We start from the raw sequence: 26,593 nt of genomic DNA, 5'->3' as shown, positions 1-26,593 counted from the left end.
CTTTATCAGGGGCCCGTTTCATAAATTACAAGTGATTTACTTGTCACTTGTAAAAATCAACTTGTAATTTTTATAAAAGACTCCTGGAGGTAACACTCTTATTTAACTTAGGAATTCTAAAGATCTAAAAAGATTTAATCAAGTAATTTTTGCACCTACGTATCTAATACTTATTAGATGATGATCTTTGTTAAATAATTATTAAGATGGGCAATTGCGCGTACCTAGTTACTCATTTTAAAAATATGTGCTTACGAAAATATTTGTAAATTCATGTCATAACCGTTGAAAATCTTACAAAACAATCATTAAATGTTGACGATAGATGTTTTGTACTTGTGGTGTAATTTAAAATCGGATGAAAAATGTATGACAATTTTTTTCAAGGTCCGATTGATTATTGACTCATTTATCCAATTAGTTATATAAACTTCGTATTATATTATATAATACAATATTATATTGTATTATATACTTCGTATCTATTCTTTTAATTATTCTGTCATTTAAAAACGTCACCCTGATTTCTAACTCTTCCTTTTAATTTGCAATTATTTAAATTTAGTTTAGAACCAAATTTATTTGTACAAGTTTTTCTTTTTCTACAAAGCTTGGTTATTTTTTTTAATCCAGGAAATTAAAAAAAATACTATTAGAAAATGAGGGATAATTGCAATGTCCGTTTAAACTTAGAATAGGTTTGCTGTTTTTCCCTTTTTTTAACAAATCCAGCACAATAAAACATATCCATGTTAGAGGGATTATAGCCAATAAAAGATAAATTAAGGCAACGGGAATGTTTTATTCAACATTTATAAATACTGTCTCACAGTAACTTTCAAGAACAATAGATTTTTAAATCGGTTTAAAGTATCTACAAAATCATAAGAAAACTCACACACGCACATCTTCATTTACATAAATAAATTATTAAATACCGTCATTTTTTCTGTTCTTAACAAAACAATAGACTCCATACACACTTCTGACAAATATTATCACATATATTGAGATGTATAACTGAACTGATGCAACAAAAATGCACGTTTAACCTATTTTCAGTCAGGTAAAGATTATTATTATTATTTTTAATCCGACATAACGCCTTTATTACTTAATGGTGGAAGATGACGTCGAACTCGAACTATTGTTTATTTGCGATAAAATCCTACACTTCTGAGTACAAGGTGGTTGGTAACAAACAGCACTAGTATGACCTGATCGACCCGAGGTCAACGGTTCCCCATCCTCCCATACGTCTCTCAAAGGATCATAAATTTCTACGTTCGCTAAAAAATCCTGACCATTATATCCACCTGAAAGTTATTAAAAATTAGTCTACAAAACTAAAAAGGAGGCGAAACACAAAAAATTTAGTGAGCTGAATTCAAGAGCAATTTGCATAAAAAAAAAACAGGAATACTGAACCTTCTATTCTCCAAAAGAGAAGAAAAAATAACAAATACAGCTGTGAAAATATGAAATAAAAAGTTGTAGTGTCATTTTATAGAAGAAGCGTTATTAATTTAATCCGCAATTAAATGTCTGATTTACTGAGCACGTGACCAAATTGAACAAATTTGATTGGTCTATTTGCGTTGTTAACATTTAACAACGAATTAAAATTTAATGAAGCTTTCTATAAATCGGCCAGTAGAGAATTAACTTTATTTACTTAGAATTTACTTTATGAACAAACTAAAATAAAATAAATGAAAGAGACAGTCATAAAAGAAAAAAAAACACGAAACTTATGACAAAAGTTCTAAAGTTCCTAAATCATCAAAATCATCGAATGAATTTTGGGTTTTGACCAGTAATTATTGTGTAAATCCATTTCACATAAGAAATATTTTTTATTTTGCGAAAAAATTTGTAATTGGATTAGAAAAATCGAATTCGAATTTTTGTTATATCGCGACACATCAAACTTCAACGCCGGTCGTAACGTTCAAAACAAACTTTTTTTTAATCTCCCAAACCAATCTTGATTGTCCTACAACATTAATTACATGTTGCACATTTTTTTTCTTTTACGACAAATTAATATACTGGAATAATTCTTTGGACCATAGGTACGTAAAACTTTCCAATAAATCGATTAGTGTTTATAAAGCCTAGTTTAAAGGATATTAAAGTATTAAAAAACTGTATTTTTATCGCAAACACTGAACGTAATCAACGTTCAAAATTTAGGAAACCGGTTTGTAAAAAAATGTTATAAATATAAATTTTTGTTGATTTGGGTAAAGTTCCAAACACAATTAACAGCAATGTTTCAGAACATGCATAAGTAAGACCTTCTAAAAAATGTGTTGAGGAGAAACCCAAAAAATTCTTCGGCAACGATTTTTCAGTAGCTATCAATGTCGTGCCTATTTATACCAAAAGTCCATTCAAAATTTAAAAAAAAGAGAAAAATCGAATCAAATGAGTTTTATTGTACTCTTAGCGATCAAAGAGTCTTTAAAAGTGACATAAAATATTCGTTTAGTAACTTAACTAAAATAACGAAATGTAGTACGAATGATTTGTTTCACCTCTTAATACTTTTTTTGAATCTACCGTAGTTGTTGAAACACTCACCCATTGCGTATATTTTGCAATCTAGGACCGTTACACTTAGGGCACTTCTTGCAATCTTCATACTAGCAACAAATTCCCAAGTATCTTTCTCCGTATCATATCTTTCCACTGTATTCAGTTGCTTCGAGCCGTCATATCCACCAACTACGTATATGTACTGATTAATTGCGGCAACTCCAGCGCCGCTCCGTTGCGTATGCATGGGGGCTATCATAGTCCACGAGTTATTTTCGGGGTGGTAACACTCTGCACTATTGTGTCTTTGGGTACCGTCATAACCACCTATTGCATATAGCAGTCGGTTGACAACAGCGACACCAACCGCTAGACGTTTGAAATGCATAGGTTTTATCGTCGTCCACCTATCCAAATCAGGATCGTAGCTGAAAAATAAACAGCAACTTAGACTTAACTTTAGACGGGTACTTGTTTTGTAAGAAACAAGGTAAACTCTCAAGTCGTCTCGATAATTTTTTTCAATTTAGAAAAACATTTAATTAAAAATATTGATAAGGATAATATAGATAAGAATTGACGGTTATAGCAAAAAAGATGCAGTTTCTAATTATAATTATTTGGAAGTATGCAAAACAATGCAACAATTAAAATGTTATCCGAGGAAATAGTTTGCAAATTATTTGGAATATTATAACGCGTTTATTGATTATCAACGATTATAAGTTTTTTTTAATTTGGTTTTATTATTAATCTGTTGCTGATGTTGTCAGATTTGAATTAATGTCAAATGTACTAGTTTGGTGGTAAATGTTTTAAACACCATAAAATACAATATGACGATTTTTTCAAAAAGTATAAAGCTTGTGAAAAAAGGCTCAAACAATTTTTTGTCATAAGAATTTTAACTTAGTTTAATGTCAGCTATCAATATCCAAAAGATGGTCGGCGACTTTTAAATCACCTGTAGTTACTGTGAGTTTCAACTTGTACGCAACTTAGGAAATGTTAGCCTTTGCCAAATAATAACGAATAGTAGAAAAAAAAATAGTACATAATAGTTTTTTAGTTTCAGAGATATTACATAATTTTACACTATTAAATTTTTACATTTGAAGTTATACCAAGATTGTGAATATTTGTTCTTAAACTATGATTTTTTGATATTTTTTTTAATTCAAATAACGGCTAGAAATTGATAGTTTTAAAAATAATTATTCATCACTGTGTTAGGAAACGTGTTAAACATAAAAACATTAAAAAATAATGAAAACTAAAGTTACAGATTTTTTTAAATATGACTAGAAATTTTTTCGATTTTTTCCATGCTTCTCAACAACGTACTGTTGAGTTGGTGGGTTGGTTTTTGAACAGCTTGTACAACTATGTTTGCATAGTTTGCCCCAGCAACATTTTTTATTGAATAAATGACATGTTCAATTTAAAGTTATGTTATCCTTTCTGTTAAAACAAATTAATTTTATTAAGCTTAGGATCCAAAAACTTTATTGCTCGTATTTTACTCTCGTTTCTATGGCAATCTATGCGGAAAGGGCTATGCTGAATAAATTTTTCAATGGCAACAAAAATTACCATAACATGAAAATTATTATCAAATTAATAGGCATAGGCAATAGTTTTACTACAGATTAAAATCTTTACCATTCAGTCAAATGAAAATTGGGGCATTTCATTTGGAAAAACTGAATTATATGTGTTTGCATTTCTTCGGACTTAACTTTAAAAATTTAGGGTTTGTCCAAAAAACCATTTCAAAATCTTGAAAATGGCACAGTTACCGCTTATTGCGGTAATAAATAAAACAAATCTAAAAATTATCAAAAAATTATAAATAAACTGATCGAAAAAAGTTATGGACATTGGTATCTTAACATCTGTATTTTAAGATTATACCATGTGATTTTTTTAAATTTGATCTAGTTATTCATGGCAGCTTCGCCAGTAGTGAAACGAATTACGTAAATAACTTCAGCATCGCATTGACTGTCAATATGTCCAAAATGTTTACCGAAGAACATAAAAAAATTATGTTGGAATTATTTCCGTAATGGACATCTGGTTAACATAACTGTCATGGACAACTAGATCAAAATTTTAGAAAATCGCATTGTACGTTTATAAAAGTGAACATTTTTTACTAGAGGATGTAAAACCAGTACAATTAATCGATAGAACGACAGACATATTATTTAATTGCTTCTGCAAATTTTTTTTAAATAAAAAAATATCCCATAATTTTCTCGAACAATTTATTTTGGAAACAGCTAAATTTAGGTATATAGAAAACTGAAGAAAATTTCTTTAGAGTAACTCAAGTAATCCAAACAGGCAGCAAAAACATAGCTTCCTATTATAAAGTTGATACCTACTTTTGGCAGAACCTAAGTGCTAGGACCTAACGGATTATAGTTGTGAAGATAAATATTATTATTAGAATTTCCGTTGCTTCTAATTACGGATCAGCTTTTCCACTTATTTTTTTTAATTTTGATAAAGTTAATAAGACGTTTATTCAACAATTCTGAAAAAACTTTTTTGGCTCCGACAACTGTAATTGATGTTTCTACACATTTTTGACAGCTATTTGGAATTTTAAAGGCATTTGCGCAGTTTTCCGCACGCATACTAGGCATTCAGAGACCCCGAAATATCCCGATATAACCTGCCCGAACAAAATCCAGTAAAAATCTAATAAAAGTCTTTTCGTTTTCGAAATAAAAATCATTGAAAATTAGACGTAAGTATGATTGCTTACATACTGTCATTCTTAGAAGCAATAACAATTAATTTCTGACTATGACTGTGATCAGCAGCATCGAATGTGTGTGGAAAGGGGTTATTTTATCTATTTTTATCATTATTTTTGACCTAGCAAAAAAAGGTTTTCCAGACTTGTTGGATCCTTCCAATCACTCAGAATTTTTTTCGCAGGTTATATCGGGACTAGACTGTATACTTAATGATAAAACTTATTAATGCGGAGGGAATATTACGCTCTCATTTGTCTATTTGGTATTCAAAATTTAATTCAATTTATTTTTCTGCTAAATTCTAATTAGCGCCATTGCGTGGCGAAAACAGTAAACGCATAGATCCAAAAATCGAAATTTGAATTCATCGAAAATGGTCTTCAGCCAAAAAGTTTGGTACATTAGTTGTGTGTTAGGTATTTTATAGCGTTCAGTTTTAATAAAACCCTCAACTGTAAAATTATACCTACCGCACGTATAATGTAAATAACTATCGTTTTTTAATTACCTCATCGGTCAGTTTTGAAAACTAAAATGGTGTTTCTTCCCCTATTTGTTACAATAAAACGAACTATCGTAAAATATTTAATCATAAATATTTGCTGTTTAAATTGTAAAGTTCATGCATAATGTATAACAGCAAATTTTGAGAGAAAATGCGACGTTGGTGTTTTTATAGTTTTGAAACAGCTAATACTGTAATAACGTTTATTTGAAAAAAAAACGAGTTCCGCGTAACTTTTAATTGCAACAAATCTAAATATAGCACTTGTGCACAGAATCGCGAGCAACACAATGACAAAATGACAAGCTTGACATCTTCGCTCTCTCCATTATACAATGTTGCCAACATAATTTCAAAGCCGTGGGCTACCTTTGATCGATAATAATTCAATTGAACGCATGGTATTACCAACAAAGGAAGACATTAAACGCAAATTACTAACCATTCGACGCTATTGTGGTATCTGGAGCCCTCACTTCCGCCAACTGCGTACAGCAAGCCGTCCATTACAGCAACACCTACTCGATTTCGCGGCACCGACATGGGGCTACATGGTCTCCATTGGTCCTTGACTGGGTTGTATTTATCCACCCAATCCGAATCGTAACTATTACCCGGAGCGTTGTTTCTGCCACCTACTGCGTAAAAAGTTCCCTACGATAAATTTGTGTGGGTTTGCAACGATGGAAATAATTTCGAAGAGTACCTTCAAAAAAGCTCCTCCTAATCCAGATCTAGGTACAGTGAGACTGTCTAATTTGTGCCACGTTTTATCGTCGATATTGTAACCCTCTAAGACGTCGAGAGATTGTCGGTAGTAGCCGCCTGCGACATATATTACTCTAGGGATATTTGGTGTTCGTTCTTTTACGACTGTCCGTATGTGAAGCGTCAAATCTTTAAAGATCCTAGCTAAATATTCTCTACATGCCGGTGTTTTTTTGATAACTTCGCAGTTAGTCATTTGGTCGTTGAGGAACTTGGGTGGTAAAAACTGACATCGGACTGCGCTTAATATGTGTTCCATTTTCTTGTGTCGGTTTTCTTCGTCGTGTCGGACCCATTTTAGGACGGCGTTGTAAACTTCCTTCTCGTCTTGAACGTTAAGTTCATCTTTCTTAATCAATGTGATTAATTGTAACGCGTTTAATTGAAGAAACTCCTCCTCCTGACAGATCTGGCAAAAATGACGTTCGATATATTGATTCGCCTTTTTGCATAATTCGATACATCCGTGTTGTTCCGCAAAACTTGCAATTCCAATTGCATTGCTAGGATCTAATTGTCTTTCTAAAAAATCACAGCAGGCTTGTATTACGTTCGTAACCTGAAAACACCCGATTGGAGTTTACTAGAGTTGCTATAGTAATTGAGAAAATTTAGAACAATGAATGGCAGCAGAAAAAAACGCAAATGTGGTGACAACTTTAGACTATAGTCCAAAATATCTAAATTTTCCACACTATCGTAAAACTATAGCTTTCTGTATCTTTGATTCGTAAAATCTGTAACTCTACACCAGACCCATTGATTCGTCGAATGAATGCATAAAATGAAATAATTAGCTGTAGTTAAGTGGAAGATTTAATGCAATCTTAAATAATGGATTCTCAAACTGTTTTTAGACTTTTGACTTCGCAAACACTATGAACGTCCACGATAGGCGGAGTGGGGAGAATGAGCAGTGGCGTAGCAAAAAACTATTTTGCGGTCAAAGGGGTTTCAGTTTTAGACTTTTTATTATTTATTCTTTCCTGTGTTCAATAATATCAACATGGGGTAATAAAAAATCACATATCTTATTCTTACACGTTGATTTTATAGAAATACAAAGCCGAGATGTCCAATTAATAACAAAAACATAAAACAAGTAAAAACGAGTTTAATACAAAAAAGATTTCTAATGTTATCTTTACCATAAATTTTAAGAATTACGATGAATTCTTTATACACGTCACGCCACTGTTTCATAACAACACCCTTAAATTTACAAATTGACTCGTCCGTGACGAATTTTCGTCACTGCACACTCCTACCACCGTGGTCGTCATAAAAACCAAAAGAAAATGCGACGTTGGCGTTTTAATAGTTTTAAAACAGCTAATCATAAAATAAACGAGAAAAAACTAAAAACTTTAAAATTTTGCAATCGTCTTCAACTTACAACTTGTACACGTAATATCGGTGAACACAAAAAACAGATACATACAAAATTTGCGCATTGTGTATGAAACTTTTGAATTGTCATTAAAGACAAAAACTGTCAGAAAGCTAACGATAGTCTGTGGAGTTCTTTAGCTGTCAGGGTCCCTACACACGCTCAGGATTTTACTCCGACTAAAGTCCGGCACTGCTTGATATTTTGGCCTGCACAAACTTGAAAAATAGGTGTGATTCAGGCCATAAGCTCAGTTTTCTTCAAGCAAAAAGCGGTTTGGTTTGAGTATAAAATAAAGGTATGGGCGCTAGAAATTAATCTAAAGAATTTTTATTAATAATTTTGAGTTGGATAAAGAATGTAAAAAGTACAAACAAAGAATACAGCAACAAAAATAAGAAATCCCAAACTTAGGAAATTGAAATTAATAAAAAGAAAGAGGTCGAACACATTCCGACTAAAAAAATATTGTGTAAAAAAGAACAATATTTAAAGCTCTTTACAAAAAGCACCATTGTCATTGTCTCAAAAACTGAGCTCATAAATAGCTCATAAACCAGAGTGTGAGTAGGGGCTCTTATAAGATCAAGTGTGTAATCTATGTTTAAACTCTGTAAATATAGAAAACATTAGAGAACTGAACTTTAACTTAAAGTTTTTGAAAACATGTCAATAGTACAATGTGTTTTAAATGATTCTCATCAAGTCGTCTGTGAATTTTTTATGTAAAATCAGAAATGCCACTTTACAGAATTAATGACAGGCATGTAGACATCGAATATTACAAATCTCTATTTATTAAGACTCCAATTCGGAAAAAAGCTTCGACAGTAAAAATGTTTACTTGCACAGTGTAACAATTTAGTTGCATTTAAACGAAATTTTTTAAATTAATTAAATGACAATATGTGAATTTTACAACTGATAGTTATGACATTTATTGACAAAGAATTCAACTGAGCAGAGCGGCACAGCTAATAGATGAGAATCATTTACAAACTCATTGTATGCGAAAATTTTTAGAACCTTATTCTCAAAAAGCCAAATTTACCCGATATAAATTTTTGATTTTATTGACTTATACAACTGTCATGCTTGTTTCATTTTTTATGTCCATCGATGGTACACATCGAGTTATTTTAAAGACTAACGAATTAACAAATGCACACTAATGTTCAAAAATGTCAAATCTGGTGTGCAAAATGTCAAATACAGAATACAGCCAGTTTCAAAAGTGGTTGGACATGCACTTTTAGGGTGATACAGTCTTCTCTTTATCAGAATTTTGACACTGACAGTTGATTATTTAAAAAATAAACTATACCGGGTGCTCAAAAACCGGCGCACCAACTCAGTGGTGAGGCTTTCGGTGGTAGAGAACTGCTTACATATAAAGATAAAAATATTTAAAAAATTCTTTGTATTAAAGTTATTGATAAATAACGAATTAAATAAATGGTATGTGGCAACGGTGTTTAACAGTCGTGATCGTGGTCGTAATCGCAACGCAATAGAACTTGATCAACAATAAAGATAAATTATTTTTGAAACGGTTTCCTAGGAAATAATTCCCAGTGTTGGCACATCTACACACTGTGTTTTTTTGCTAAATTGTATTTTTTCTAAATTCAAAAAACTGCTAAGTCTGATATTAAATTTAAAAATAATTATGCATCGTTTTGTTAGGGAACAATTACGCATGCTTCTCAACAACGTACAACGTACCTACTACTGAGTTGGTGCGCCAGTCTCTGAGCACTATGTTTCAAGTTTTAGTGCCAGTAAAAAAATAAATACTTCTAGTTGTCCAAAAGAAAAATATCGCAAACGGTAGAGTATTTAACACGCTTCAATTTGTTGCTTTAACGTTATAACAAATTTTCATAGTATGAGCGTGAAATGCAAAAAACTATAATAAAAAATTTTTGTTTTCAAATTATTGCAATCTTTTTTTATAATAAAATTCCTCCTATTTTTTAAGTAACGATTCCGGAATTGAAATAGTAAAAAACGCAAGACGTTTGGGGCAAATGATTTATTTGATTTGATTTAGACCAAATAAATGTTTTATCTTGTCACCTTTGAGAAAACAGAGCTCGTGTCTTTGCTTGACTCACAAAAATTTGTACTGTCACTGTCTCACTTAAAAAATAGGAGGAATTTTATTATAGAAAAAACGATTGCCATAATTTAAAAACAAACAAAACATAATGTAGTTTTTTGCATTTCTCACCCATATTATAAAAATTTGGAATAACATTAAAGCATCAATTTGAAGCGTGTTAGAAACTCCATCGTTGGAAATATATTTTATTTCCTTTGAGCAACAAAAAGTATTTATTTTTTCACTGGAACTAAAACTTGAAACACCCTGTATATGATATTATTTTCAAAATTACTTGCATTAAATTTCTTATACTTTATTAGACTTGGAGATTTTGCATTTTACCGAGAACACACCGCGTGCCAAGACGGTCAAACGCTTCGGCCCACAAAAGTTTTGAAGATTAGGTGATTTTGTTTCCGTTACGTCTTTTCGATTTAGTTTTTCGTAATTTATATGTAAAATTCTCCTAAATAAAGAAAAAATCTACAAAAAAATATAATTAAATAAAATAATAAAATTAGGTAACTTGTAACTTTTATTACTTATTCATATGTAGTATTTATTGCATACCACAGAAATTAATAAAATTATTATTATAGTCAACAACAAAGAAAACAAATTTTCTGTAAAATTGAATTCATTTTGTTTTCTAGCGAAAATTTTTTCTTTTGTGTATAAGCAAAAGCAAACAAACGTAGATACAATATGAAAAAATCAAAAACTGCCATCCAATGTCCCAACTGTTTTAATAGAGGATCTCTGGACTTTGCCCCCTGCTATCTCCTTTCCGCGAAACCCGCGTGATAACGAGAATACTCACTTGTAGCATTGTCGCGGCAGGTAATAATTGGCACACGGTGTTTTCCGTCACTCTTATCCTACCGGTGTACATGAAATGTATTAGTCTAGCCATCGCGGTCGCGGAAACGCCTTGAAGGGGTATCCTCGTCATTTCGCATTCTTTTAAGCCACCAGTAAACATGGCCTTAAAGTAGGGACTAGCAGCGGCGAGGACCACTCGATGTGCATAAAATACTTCGTGGCCAACTTCTAGTGTTATGTCGGTCAACATTTGATGACCTCTCATCATGTCCATGGCCTGTAAAGTAACGAAATTATTTCTGATAAGGAGCTATCGAGTCATCTACCTTCATGGCTTCTTTGATGTAATCCAACATCATGAAACTCATGTCGCCCAAGTCAGACACGTGGACGCCATTCTGGCGAGAATGGCTTTTGCTGCAGTAACTGTCTTCGTCTCCATCCATTCTACAACTGCAATGGAAATGCGTATTTTTAGCGACTGATAAGAGGACCCCCTGGTTCCCAAACTTTTCGTAATTGATCTTTTAAATTTGATGTCATTAGCCGATTTGCCTATCTTATCATCCTCGTTTCAAGTCAAGTGTTTTAAATACATTATTTATTAGCGTGCAATTTTTGAATGGATCTCGTGGTAGTCAATTCAAACGGTGACACAAGAATATAACCGAGTCACTGTTAGAAATGTTAGTAATATGCAAATAAGACATGAATGAATGACACGTTTTTGAAAAAATCAGCATTAATAATGCAAAATGGTAATTTCTTGTTAAATTTATTCAGCGTCGATTGTGCCAAAATCTACGCACAGTAGTTAATTAGAAAAGCATTTTCATTCTAATACTGTTCGAACAATTTAATCTCGAAATGTTTACAAGTCATTCTTTATCAGGATCTTTGCACACTTAACGGAACATTAAATATTAGCATTATCAAAAACAGGCTGTTTAAATACTCTGCAAAATCGTTGTTCGACTTTTCTAATAGCTATTAAACAAATATTAACCATTCGCAATCTCGCGTGATAAGCTTGACACGAGTCTGCTGCTTTGAAAATCCAAAAGCAATGATTCACGTGTCAATAAACCCCTTCAAAAAATAGATAACGATTTTGCTTAAATTTGGATTTATTCATGTGACTGACGAGTTTATACTACGTGGTGTAGGCAAAGTTCAAATGACATCATTTTTTAAATGTGAACATTAGACTTTATGATCCTCTTGTGTTAAGAATGCACTATTTTAATAATAGAAAATGATGCTTTTAGCAGAGCTGATGCGCTTGTTAATTAGCTTTAATTTTTGTTTTTCTATTTTAGTTATTTTTGCCTGTAACTATTTCACACAATATAGGTGATTTAAAAGTGTCAAACGAGCTTCCAAATAGTGTCAGAAGACGTTTTTTCTTTTTTCCAGTTAACTAATATTTTTTTCCTTACAAACCGCCTTAATTGATGCCATTTTGTTTCCAATGTTGTCGGATTCAATTTATTGTCGATTTTCCTAGTTTGTTAAATGTCTTGAACACCATAAGACATAAATTCGTATTTTTTTTTTCAACAGTTATCTGTGTAATGTTGCAAGATCTACTATTTCCGCTAACTAAATTCAAGAAAACAAAATCTAAAAAATTAACACAAACATCGAACCTTTGAACAGCTATAGGTATCACATGAAAAAAAGATCAAACAATTTTTTGGCAGAAAACTTTTAACTTACTTGTATCTCTTTTATCACTGCGCAAAAGATGATCTAAGATTTTTTTGAATCACGCTGTATCGGTTTATACGTTTTATTCAAATTTCCAGATACATTATCATTATCACTAAAAATGTACCTATTACAAATCCAAATACACCTCTTACTAATCGTTCTGACATAGAGAACCTTAACACTTATTTTTCAACAACCCTCTAAACCTTTCCTTAAAAATAGCCAATACAAGAGATAAGATAAGTAAAAACCCTGTTTGTTTTAAAATGTTATTCTCTCATGAATTATGAAACTCCCGGGAATAGACCACTATTTTCAATCAGGGGCAGTTTCTTAAGTGAAAAATCCTGTATGCACAGACTTGGAGAAAATGGTTTATTGGTCGAAAATTTTTTACTCCCAATTATTTAGTCTTTGATGGTACCTAAAATGCCGCTATCAATATGTCATTTACGTTTACATCATCACACAGATAACACTAGTTAATTTAATTTGTATGTAAACATGTACACACAGAGAAATAATTTTCAAAATGACTAAAAGGAAAAATAAAAAACATTGCTTTGGTACTAAATCAAAACCAAGTTTGCGAGAACTTGAAAACTATAACAGCTCCTATGTTCTGATTCTTTGCTCTGATCTTAGCATTAAAAAATTTTTTTTTGAACATATTGGATCTACAGGCTGCTTCAAAAACCAATGCACCAACTCTGTTGTTGTTGAAAAGCATGTGTGGATTACGGGAAAAATCTTGAAAATATTACTAAAGTCATATTTTCAAAAATTTGGAGCGACAAACTTATTTTATTAACTTCTTCAGTTTTCATTATTTTTAATCGTTTTATGTTTCGCACTACGTAATCGTTCCCTAACACAATGGTGAATAATTATTTTTAAGTTTATTATCAGACTTTAGCAGTTTTTTTGTTAAAAAAAAATAAAATTCAATAAAAAATCGCAAACACTTGGTACTATTTTCTAGGAAACAACTTAAAAAATATTTCATTTTTATTTTTGATCAAATTCAATTACGATCACATTGATTCGTTATTTATCAGTAACTTTTATACATAGATTTTTTTACAATTTTACTTTTTATACAGGGTGACCCCCCTGTCAGAATACCTTGTAGATTTAAGAAATAGTCGACTTTTACTTGAAATGTACAGGGTGTGCCATTACATGTATCGATAGTATGTTTCATAGGCTTTCTAATGATATGCGGTTTGTTTACCAAATTTACAATATTTCTTAAAGTGTTCAAAAGAGTAAAAAAATATGTTTTATTTATTTTGTTAATAATTCTTGATGAATGAAATTCATTTATGTATTAGGTAATAATTAGATTACTAATGTAATTAGTCACATCAGTACATATCAAAAATGTACCATTTGACTATCAGATTCTAAGCATATTTTCTTGTAATAAAATACATATATTTTTTAAATCTCGAAAAATATTTTATATTTGCTATGCAAACTCTATTTCATTAGAAAGCTCATTCGAAATACTATCGATACATAAAAAAATCATGGTGTTCTAGCATTTCTCTACGACACACCATTGAGTTGATGCGCCGGTTTTTGAGCAACCTGTATTATTTACTTAAAATCAAAAGTTCCACTTTTGAAATGAAAAGACTGAACTATATTATGCAGAAAATCAGAAAAAGATCTGTGGTAAGGAGAGTATTAAGAAAAATCTTACTAACGTGAGATCGAAAATATTTTCGATCTCATATTAGAGCAAACCTTGAAAGTGAAGTATAACTTTAGTCATATCATATGCTGTGTAAAACCAGCATAAGACAACATAATCTCAAAAGTGCGGCGACCATAAATACTAGGTGTTTACGGTCTAGAAGTCGAAACTTTACCTGGTGCTAAAAGGGTGTAGAAATAAGGTTTAATTCTGTGTTAAATTGGACTCTAGTGACCAATTTAGTTTTGAAACAGATATTACAAAAATAAAATTTGAAAACAAGAAACAGGTATCGAATTTTTATTTATTAACTGAAAAAATAAAAATTATTTTAAAAAAGCAATTGTATCTAAAGTCTAAAGTGAAAAATTTAAATAATAATAAAGATAAGAAATGATTGTAAAGCAAAGTTATCTTCTAAAATATTGCTATTATGCACCTTTCATACTTTCAAAATGTTAATAAATTAAAAAATAGTTGTTTTTGAGTTCAAAATTTGTTAGTAATCCAAAGTTGGATTCTGATGGCTAATAAGACACATTCTGCTATTTTGGTGACTATAATTTTCAACGAAAATTTTAAAATATGTATCTTAAAAGAGTCCTGTAGAATATCGTTTCAAATACTTGTAAGTTACAAGTAAAATAACACAAGCTATACGAGTACGTACATAATTGAATGATTTCTATTACCTATCAACGCTAAACTCTAATATGTATTTTATTAATCATTAAAAAGTTGCTAGGTCTAATATCTCAATACTGCAAATTATATTATTAGTATTACTAATTTATTACAAATAAATCATAAATATTTTTTCGTGACAATTGATAACGAAGTCAAAAAGTTGATGATCTCCACACTCACTCGTGGCGCGATCATACTTTTCTGGTTACCACAAAGATAACAACACATTACCGGCCCACATCTTAGCCAAACAAATGATCAGTTAATTATGCATAAATTGTCGTTTTATTGCTCGTGCAATTAAGATCTTCATACGACAAACATTCGTCAGCAAAAACTATTACTGGATTTTTCAAATAGAATGTTTCAAAGAATTGACTCAGGAAAACATTTCTCGCCAAAGACACAAGAAACAAAAAATCAATTTATAACACCAGAAGAAGGGATTAATTAGTGTCCGGTTACCGACACTGTTAAAACCAACAAACAACAAATTAGAGTATCATTATTTGTGATTGCATGTTCAGCCTTGAAACATACAAAATAAATTCCAGTATCAACTAAATGACTTGCAATCTTACTCTAAATCTGCCGGCCAACCACTATCGCTGGGAGAAATCATTTTTTTTATCTACACATTACGCACTAATATATCACAGCTCGAACAATGGTCCTCCATGCTCCACCGTTACTCCACAACTGAACATGATGGATAATAAATTTAATCAAAAACTTTTATCTATTGAATATATCAAGAAACTTGTTTTGTTATTTTCTGATTTGCAACAGCGAATGACATGATGACTTTTAAAAGCCGCCGGTTACAAACCTTAACGTAGGTCAAGACAAGAATGCGTGAGAAGTTTACATTGCACGCTAACAGTGGTCATTTTTATGCATTAAAAATTATTTACGTTGTTTCTAATTAAAACACACCTGATAAGATGGGAAAATGTGATTATTATTTATTACAACAACGTCAGAATGACTAGAAAAAATGGAGTGGTTAATAACCTTAACAGATTTTTGGCAGGACCCAACTGAAATTTACTTCCTGCAACAGCCTGTAATTCTCATTTTTAAAAATAGATTTCAGTCACATCATTTTTTATTATACAGATTTTTAAGATAAAAGACAATGCATTGTTTCGATAAGTATTTTCCTGGAATGTCAGGAAAACGAAAATACCAAATACTTTTGCAAGTACAGAAACATCACCATATGTAAAGCTAAAATTGTCTAAATAGTTACAGAAGATAGAAAAATTGGCAAATTTCTTAGTCTACATCGATGATGAAAAATTCATATTAAAATTATTGCTAATTAATTGATAAAAAATAATTCGATAACCAATAAATAGCTACACAAAATCACCATGTTTATAGGCGATTGAAATCAAGTTGAATTACTAATTCCTAGTGAGAATTTAGGTCATAATATTAGATCGACAAAATCTCGATGGCTATGCGAAGAAATAACAGATGATAAAAAAGAGTGTCTAAATTGGCTACAATATTTTTTTTTATCTTAAAAGTGCCTTCCGGTTGTCGACAGATTAATACTTGACACTTGTAATTATTATAAAAAGGAAACAACTTTCGTCAACTATTTATCAATAAAAATCATTTTCGATTACAGTACTGGAAACAGTCACTTTTGTTCACCCGGTATTTTATACAATGTGTTCAAAAATGGTTGTTCATCAAGCCACCAATGAAATTTGAACGTAATGTGCCGCTTAATTTAAATTGTGAATGCCGTCAAAGTGACAGAGCCGTCAAAATAATGCAAAAGACCTCGAACTCAAAAACGAAAAAATACAAAACATCAAAAATCCCGGAAATAAACTTTGCTGAAAAATGCAAAAAGTGAGTAAAAGTTTAATTCAAGATTTCACAGAGAAATCACAATAGTCATTGGGAAGAAGCGGCACAATGAACTTGAATTCCATAGTCAACTTGATAAACAACCATTTTTAAACACTGTACTTAAAAAAATACATTCTTTACCGAAATTAAAATTTTGTAGACAAACATTTTAACTATTTCATTTTTCTCTCAGTCTGTCTACGTCAAAAAAAATAAATTTTAGCAGTGTTAAATTATTTGTCATCCACTGATACCAACCTCACAATTAATCAATAATCAGGCATCTAAAACAAGAGGTGAAGTCATTGTAACATGAGTTAAAAACATTGAAGAGTATAAGGGAAAAACACAGAATGTCACAGGTTCTGTCTAAAACTGATATTGTGATTTCTAACTATTAACTTTTTTACTTTATTTTTTTGATTCACTTCAAAAATTGATGAATTTATAAATATCAAATATTTTTTGAAATCACGTTTGGGAGTTTGAAAGAGAAAGCTTTGATTTTTCCTTTGGTAATTTCAAATTACGCAAGAAAGTTAATCCCAAATTTTTACCAAAATTTTTAAAATGTCCCAATTCCTATTTCAGTAATAATTGGAAGATAATTTAATTTGACTGTATTAACATTCCTATATCCATGTTTGACAGATTACGAGTTATTTCAACTTTTTGCTGATACTGATAAATTTATTAACCATAAGGATAATTGCATAGGATGTCACGGAAACAAAAAAAAATATGAAAAAAAAAATTCAAACGTGAAGCTTATGAATTTGTTCTATAAATTACTGAAAGTACAACAGAACTTGTATCTATACCGGGTGTATCAGAAATACGTGTGTTAATTTCGTAATAAAACTCACCAAGTCAACAACTTTTCTACATAACATTTTTCAAAATTCTTATTTATTATTTTCACTGTTTTCCTCCTTCTTTTGTGTGTCGGTCAGTGTTTAATAATAAATTAGTTTGTATTCATAGCAACAATTTTCATAGTTGTTTTAAATTGCTCAAATTATCCGTTTCTATCACAATGAAAATAGTTCGCTACTTTTATTTTTGTACCCATAGGCGGGTACATGTTTCAATGTGTTATCTTTTTCAAATTATAAGTAAATTGTTAAAACTTGTATTGAAAAATACAAATAAAAAAAATGTTTTATTTGTTGAACTCTGTTACCTGTTAAAATTAACACACGTATATCTGATGTATTTCTGATACACCGTGTATATTTAATAATAAATATTGAAAATGTGGAATGTAAAAAAAAAAACAAAATAACTTCAAAATTATTAAACAATAAATACAGAAAATTTTACTACAGGTCGATAAATAAATAAATCTTCCATCAGCTATTATAGAGAAAAAAAAACATTTCCATTTGAAACAAATTGAATTACCAGTAATTAAAGTTCTTCAAAAGTAACTTTCAAAATTTGGGGCACGTTAACTTTTTTTTACTTGAATACACTTAAACTTTATCTTTTAAATGCCTTAATACGATTTTAAAATATTTTAAAATAATAAAATTAACACTGTTTGAAGACAAAGGTGCAAATAAAAAAAATTTGAAAGTGTAAAAATTCTTAAAGCAGCTACACTTCGCTATAAAGAAAGACAAAAACTCCACCAAAACAACTCAGGTAATCCAAAAACAATAAAAAAACATATCTTTCTATTAAAATGACAAAGTTAACTCCCACTCTCGGTATAACCAGAAGTATCTCCATCTTAAAAATATTTTTCTTGAAGAATACCTAAGAAATTATGACTTGGTTAAAAAAAATTGAAGTGAATATCATTACATTACTAAAACTCACACGGAATAGCCCATATTCGTAAAAATTCTGAGAAAAACAAGTTTTTTTGTTCAACTTTTATTTTCTATTCAACTTAAACCTAATTTTTGATAACTTTTTAAAAGTAACGAAAAAAAATCAAAAACAAAAAATGTAATAATAAAAATGTTGTTTCGTTTTTTCTTTGTATGGACATAGCAGTCAATACTCAATAGTTTTTTTTACAGATGACATTATTATGCCATTGCTTGTTTGGTACAATTATATTTTCGTGACAAAAGATAGACAGAAGATCTGTTAATTTTTAAACTGCGTGATAAAAAATATTGCCTACACTAAAAAATATTAGTGGTTTCAGGTGACACCTGAGCCAGTAATGACAAAGGTCTATAAAATTGTGACATTTGAAATTGAGAGGCACTGTTGCCAATATGTAATTTTGCCAACGTAATTTCAAACTCGCAGGCTACTTTGATCAAAAATTAAACGCATGCTACTTAATGGATGATAATTAGTTACACTCGTTAAAAGTGCACACCATAATGAATAATTTTATACATTTATGCTGAGTATTGTTACTTAATGCCCAAAGAATGAGGCAACTGTCAGCAAAATACTCCATCATTTTTGACATTTCGTTCTGATAAGACGTGATAAAACCTGAACCAGTGTCGTTTTTTCTTATTCTTTTTAAAAGTGGAATAAACTTTAAAATTTTGCTGAGTCAAAGAATGTGGTTCTTCAACAATAAATAAAAATAGGTACACAATTTGGATGATGAAACTCGAGAGATATTTTCATCAGACAGGAAAGTTAAATTATCTGGAGCAATTAAGACATTTCCGATTTTCCGCATTGCTACCTTGTGTAAATTTAATAAAGAATAATACGGATATTTACAACCGCTTTCATCATACCTACGAGGCAATAAATCAAAGGAATTGCATGTATGTAGGTAGTCAATGACAATGTATTATTTTCGTCCACATAGTGATAAATAAAATTTATACAATTTTTAAACACTTTAATAACGTTTAACCCCCACCATTAACTGACCCACATCAATGAATTACCACAGTGTTTCTAATCTCCGTAAGGCGAGTGACCAAACTTTACATTTTTTCGGCAAATCATCATGTGCATGTAATAAATAAATTAAAACGATAATGTTTATAAACATACCGATGAATTTGTTTGAGGCACTGTAGTACTGTTCAACTTTGAGAGATGATATGGTGATATTTTCCATTCTTGTTTGATAAATTTTAATAGCGTGGTATCAGCGTGACTCGACAATAAATATAATTTTTGTTGTAACCTTCGCGCCGACTGAAACGCTCTGACGTGTGCATGTATTTTACACAAATAACAAAAGTAACATAGACGAGTAATTACAAAAATGCAAATCAAGTTTCGAAAGAAAAATTCGATATTTTCCGGGTCTATCGACGATTGTGAAGTGGAATTGTAGTACTATCTTTCATTTCGTTATAATCGCAACTCATCATCACGTTCCAGGAAAAAACGCATGGGGAAACCCCGCTTTATCAATAAAGGGCAAACTTTAGCAAACAAAATACGATAAAGCAGGATGTTTGTCGAGAAAACAATGATTTGAGTTTTAGAAAGATTCTTTCCAATCACTGTTACAATGACGCTATATGAATTTAATAGCTGCACATTAACGATGAAGGATATCCCCAAATACTGAACTCAATTCATAATTAAAAAAGAAAAAACTGATCATAAGTGAAAAGTGATAGGATGTAACAAGAAAGTGAGAAAGTTTGAGAGTTAAGAGATTAAAAATAAAATAAAATATCAAAATTACATTATTGGGAAAACTATCCAATTTTTCAAAATTTGTAATCGAGTTCGTATTGCAAAATGTATTGTTGGTGGCATTTTACAGATGCGGGCCTCGTAAATTTATTTAAAACACCCTGTATAACTAAATGACACGACCGAACCATAAATACATCAAAAAAAGTTATGGAAAATCAAAAACAGTTTGAATGTTTTGATATAAAGCTGGAAAGACATTATTTTTTGCGGAACGTTTGTGAGTTTTCATAAACATTAATTTTTATAATCTATGTATGTATATATTGTTATTAATACAGAGTGGTTCAAAAAATGTTGCCAAACGTTAGAATGTTATAGAGGTCTCTAAGATTACATTGTCTATGTAAACCTCTGGATGGAAATGAGCCGTTTTGTGTCTGGAGCCATCTTTGTCCAAAAATTAAACACTGCCTAGTTCACATAAAAGACTTTACTATTTCATTAATTAGCCTTCAAAATAAGAAAAAAACAATAAATTTACAATAGTGGTTCAAACTGGCATTCTCTAATTTCTTTACATAAATTTACTCGGCGAATTATGGAATTATGGACCCCTTGTAGTCTTTGCCCATCTCGCTGAACGAAAAGACATGCTGCCACCACAGTTGTAAATTTAATATTTTTACCTTATTTTTAAGGCAAAGTAATTAAATACTAATGTCTTTTAATATGAAGAAGTCGGAATTACATTTTTGGACAAAGATGGCTCCAGAAGCAAAACGTCTCATTTCCGACTAGAGGTTTATTTGCAAAAATTTTCTGTCTCAATGAGCTCTATAACATCCGAAAGTTTGGCAACATTTTTTGAACCACCCTGTATAATATTTTATACGAGTAAATACTTCAAGTTTATTAAACAAATTACAAATGTGATTCTTAATAATCTGCTTGTTACACACATATTTATATTAAAGCTCCTTCCATTTATTTAAACTGTTTGAAGAGGCATTTCTGAGAGCTTTCATTCGAAAGTACTTCCCTTAAAGTAATTCAGGATGTTGTAGAATTGTTGTTTCTTCATTTCCAGTTTGAGTTTAGAAAAAATCCATTTGGTGACAAAATAAGAAAATAAGAATAAACTTTTGTCAGCCAAAAATTGTGAAATCGATGTTATGTTGAGATGCAATACAAAACTATTTGCCAACATTTTTAGTCTTTTTTGATCAATATTTCTAATAGTTATTAATCTTAAAGTCTACGTAGTATTATGTATTTGTATGTATGTATTTACGTTTGCTTCTCCTTGTATGATTACAACACAGTTTGAAAATAATTTTAAAAATTGTGATAAGTGTACTGGAAAGAATAAAAAAAAATATCTTTAATTAGGTCAAGATCAATATCAAGTATGATACACAATTATAAAAATAGCTTATTTGTTCTAAATATAAAGTGGTAGAAGTATTAGATTTTTTCAATTCACTATTCCTATCACTAAAATTATAGTTTTTGTCAATTAATTACTATACTATATATACTCTTACCTAAAGAATTAAAAACTCAAAACTGCAAGTTACAGGCAAAGGTAAATCAAAACATCATCACAGAGAAAAAATATAAAAAAATTGAATCATAAAACAAATACATTTTTATTGAGATATTAGTTTCGCCTAGCTGGACAGCCAAATTTCAGGTAGCGTGAATAATTTTTATATAATAATAAAATAAACACATACAGCGTTATGTATACACATTGGTTATTCTAATGGCTACAATATAATAAACTATGAATAGTTTGGAAGCAAACAAAGAGCAAACTATTAAAGTTAATTTAAATCATAACATTTTTCTCCATCCAACTGAACCAAAATCTGCGTTCCGCTTTATTAAAATATGCCTTATCTCATGACATTTCAAAATGTTAGATTTTGTTCATATTTTTGGGAAATTCGATAAGGAATTCTTTAACTTTTTCAAACTCGTTTGAGATTGCAAAAGTTCACTGCGTACAAAAGAAACATAAAATAAAAAAGAACTGCGTATTAGTTTATTAAATAAAAGCTCGTTCTTTTTAACAAATCATTATTTTTAGGTCTTATTTTTTCATTCTACTGATAGTTGGGAAAAACTAAAATAAAAGAGTTAAGGAATTTTACGATTACAGTTATTACTTGTGTACAACTGATTACGATTAGAAATATACTTTGCCAAACAAATACTTTGTACTATTTTCTCCGTTTCAGGCGTCATTTATATTACTGAATTAGTATTCACTTATAAAAACAATTGGTTACTCCGATTAATGGATATTTGAGCATAATTCAGATTGGTTACACTGATTTTGAACGCACACAGCAATTTTTCTTATTTTATTTAATAAAAAAAAATCTCAAGATTAGAATGGCAAAATATTAATTTTTCCACACCCGTTGCACAAACAGCTATAATTTGCCTTATATACTATGTATGTAGTAGTATACATTCATTATCTGTTTGAAAAATATATAAACGCCAACGTCGCATTTTCTCTCAAATTAGTTGTTATAAATTATTTATTTACTTTAAAAAATTAGCTTATGTAATATAGAGTTATAATGAGAGATTTAATCATTAGTAACTATTTTACATTTTTATCATTGAAAAATCTGTAAATTAATGAATATCATCAAAGTACAGGGTGCTGCATTTTGGATGTCCGAATAGGAAATTTCCGAAACTAAGAGCTGTAGAGAAAAACAAGTGACACATTTTCGAGTCCGTTTAAAAAAAAAACAATTTTGGTCAAAACCGCGTCCCGCTTTCGTTTTTTGTTTTCAACTTATTGACATTTTAGCGAAATATTAAAAAATCCATATCTTCCTTATTAAAAAAGATACACATTTGAAACAAAGACATTATATAGACACTTTTTTACAGATAATTTAATAATGTTATCAGTGTTTTTTTTAATCATTCATTTAGCTGTAATAACATAAAGTTGTATTTTTTTAAATAAGAATTATGTGTCTATGACAATTTCGAAAAGGTTATTTTTTTCGAAAACAATATAAATACAGTTTGATATTTTTATATACTTTTAATAAAAAATATATTTTAAAATATTTATTTGGCCATGGAAAAAATATTTTACATAAAAGGTGTGAATAATCGTGTGAACGGTTATTAAAGTAAAAAATGTGGAATTATCAAAATAAACTATGTTAAAGTTATTTTCAATTAAACAAATATACGATCGTCGTAGATTTTAATTACATAAAAAATGTTCAGAACATTGAAAACGATGTGTCACTACCATTTGATGACACTTTTTTATGATTTGGTGAAGTGCAGTGGAGGTGACATTAATAATGTTATGTATTTTTTTACAGAAGATGGAATGTGATTTTGGTGTTTGGATTGATATTTTTTGATAAAATAAAGTTTTCTTGACAGGGAATCATACAATTAATAAAATTTTTCTTTTTCCGACATTTCATGTTTAATTAGAAAATAGAATGACAATGTAAGCTTGCCATTTTAAATCTAAAAACAAATAATTTTTATTAATCGCAAAAATTGGATCTAATAATTTATTATGCTGTTTTTGAATTAATTAGTGTTTAAAAAATCACTAAATTATAAATTATAATTATAAACTATACTTGTTGCATAATATATTTTTCACAGTTTTAATTGAAAATCCTGAATGTTTTCATGACCTACTATAAAGAAAAAGCGAAATGTTATGTTTTTTTTTAATATTCAAGAATAATATATTACAAAAATAGATATATCAAATCAGAAAAAAATAAGCTTTTCAAAAATATCACAGCTGCCTATGATTCCTATTTAAAAAAATACAACTTTATGTTACTACAGGTAAACGAAAGGTTAAAAAAATCACTGATAACATTATTAAATTCTCTGTGAAAAAGTGCCTGTATAATGTCTTTCTTCCAATATGTATCTTATATAATACAAAAGATATGAATTTTTTAAAATTCCCCTAAAAAGTCAATTTTTGTTTATAAGTCAAAAACAGAAGAGGATATTGAGATGCGGTTTTGACCAAAATTATTTTCTCAAAAAACGGACTCGAGAATGTGTTACTCGTTTTTCTCTAAACCTCTTAGTTTCGGACATCCAAAATGCGGCACCCTGTACTTTGATGATATTCATTAATTTACAGATTTTTTCAATAAGATACAAGTTTGTGACCAATCGTAATACGTGAAGACCCTGGGACCACTTATAACCAGTGGAAACGTAACATGACACATGACAGCAATTATTAGCAATTATTACTGCCTTGAGTATTTGATACTTAGTAATAAATCTGATATTTTGAATAAAAAAATATCTATATACTAACTGTAATTTTTTTCATTGTCCGCTTGGATCGTAGAAAAAATTGTGTATGCAGCTCGCAATTAATAGCTATACTAAGACAAGGACAAAAATTACAGCACGAGCGGCAGACGAGTGTCGCTCGTTGCATAAAACACTCTAAACAATTAATATCAACTTAACAAAAATTAAATTGTTTGTTTTATTTGCTTTAAATAAATATGCTTTAAATACGGAATGTATTGATTTATATGTATTTTCTCTAATTAAGTTATTTTATTACAAATACAATAATTACTATCAATTAATTCACACGAGCGGAAGGTCTGTTTGAATCACGTGGAATGTTCACAGTTATTTTATATTTTGTAGGTGAAATAAAACCTATATGGGAATTTTAATCCAAAAAAAATAATCCCATCTAAGTCAGGCTTAAATATTGTGCATTGTCTTGTGGCTTTTTACATTTCCTTTGGTTACTTTCAACGCATTACATGACAAACACTCTTTACGCTAACAAATGTACAAATTTCATGACCAGACTACGTAAAAACAGATGATAAATCCTTAACAGAATGATAACTTTAAAGTCAAAATAACAAGGTTGGATACGATCATAAACAATATGATTCCCTATTATTTCTGTTTACACGACGTTTTATTTCATTAGTGCTTTTACAAGTGTTATTCAGAGAAATCACTAAATCAACATAACCAGATTGTAAAAATATTCCAATACTTGCACTTTGTACCACAAATTTTATTGTAAAAATTCCAGACCCCCCAAAAAATACACTTAAAGCTTCGTCAGTTAACAACTCGTACTTATTTAATTGTTCAAGGTGTACAACAAAATGATATTAAAACCACGATTATGAATCTATTTCTCTACGTAATTGTGACCTGATGAAGTTTTGGCAAACCTTCGAGGAAGTAACTGTAAGCCAGAAACCGGTGTAATTTATTCTGGAAATGCTGTCACTTTTGAAATCGAACAAAACAGACAGGTAAATGAAATAATTAAAAGCAGAGCGAATAAAAAAAATCAATTCAAACTTTGTACTACGCTACGGGTGGATTAATCTAATCCCCCTGACACAAAAACGAGCAAAATCGGTTTAGTACATGGCTGGTTATTTATCTTTTAAAATTGCTGACTAACTTATTAGCATAGTGACGTAACATATAAATCCATATGTAAATGACTGTTCTGTATTTATTTAAATTCCATAAAAATTCAATTCAGAGTGCTTCAGGTTACAGCAACTCGCTCTGAAAACAATCAAATTCCGTTATGCTGAAAATAAAACGTAAACAAACGGTCAAAAGAGGAAATATGTTATCTTTTGTAAAGTCATTTTCCATTTGATCACACTCGAACTTATCTATCAACTTTGAGCTAAAAAACATTCCAAACTTTCACCCGGCGAAAACTTAAACAATGAAGACGTTCATATTCATAGGCAAATAACTCAAAATAGATGCAAAGTGTTTAAACAAATGATTCAAGCGTACGGAAATTATCGCACATTTTATTGAAAGAAACAAGGAATTAACCTCCAAAAGTGATGTGTCACACACTTACCGCTTTGGTATTATTTTCCCAATTATTTTTCGGGATTGGCACGTGCAAATATGTTAGAGATAAACAACACTTAACATCAGTTTCAGCAATGTTTATTATTACACATTTGACATTTCAATAACCGCACAAAATGACAGTGACATTCTGACACTACTAGTCGAGAGTCCGAGATCGGAGTTGACGCATGCAGAATGTTACACAATTGTTTCATAACAAACG

The 26,593-nt window shown here is 30.1% G+C and overlaps 1 protein-coding gene across 3 annotated transcripts; it reads right to left on the bottom strand.

Moving 5' to 3' along the window:
- Positions 1-782: 782 nt before the first annotated feature.
- Positions 783-26,545, bottom strand: Keap1. 3 transcript variants are annotated; one of them, XM_008201466.3, is made up of 7 exons: positions 26,375-26,545; positions 11,231-11,357; positions 10,903-11,181; positions 6,524-7,144; positions 6,260-6,471; positions 2,587-2,969; positions 783-1,316 (listed from the first exon to the last, which is right to left on the bottom strand). In XM_008201466.3, the coding sequence occupies exons 2-7, from the start codon at positions 11,348-11,350 to the stop codon at positions 1,111-1,113; spliced, it is 1,821 nt and encodes a 606-aa protein (XP_008199688.1). In that variant the 5' UTR covers positions 11,351-11,357; positions 26,375-26,545; the 3' UTR covers positions 783-1,110. The 3 variants fall into 3 exon arrangements, with proteins under 3 accessions (XP_008199688.1, XP_008199689.1, XP_966348.3); XM_008201467.3 differs by lacking the exon at positions 26,375-26,545 and adding an exon at positions 19,861-19,999; XM_961255.4 differs by lacking the exon at positions 26,375-26,545 and adding an exon at positions 15,588-15,726.
- Positions 26,546-26,593: the final 48 nt, after the last annotated feature.

This window comes from Tribolium castaneum, chromosome 2 (assembly GCF_031307605.1).
Source record: "Tribolium castaneum strain GA2 chromosome 2, icTriCast1.1, whole genome shotgun sequence".
Taxonomy (NCBI): Eukaryota; Metazoa; Arthropoda; class Insecta; order Coleoptera; family Tenebrionidae; genus Tribolium; species Tribolium castaneum.
Note: the sequence above shows the minus strand (reverse complement) of the source record. Positions and strands in the feature narration are given on the sequence as shown.

What these genes read in the sequence shown, in the direction of transcription:
- Keap1 (XM_961255.4), bottom strand. Translation starts at nt 15,628, where the DNA reads ATGATTTCTCCCAGCGATAGTGGTTGGCCGGCAGATTTAGA. An exon ending in CTGCCGCGACAATGCTACAA is followed by an intron (nt 7,145 to 10,902) that starts GTGAGTATTCTC and finishes GGGTGTTTTCAG; the next exon opens with GTTACGAACGTAATACAAGC. An exon ending in TAGGAGGAGCTTTTTTGAAG is followed by an intron (nt 6,472 to 6,523) that starts GTACTCTTCGAA and finishes AATTTATCGTAG; the next exon opens with GGAACTTTTTACGCAGTAGG.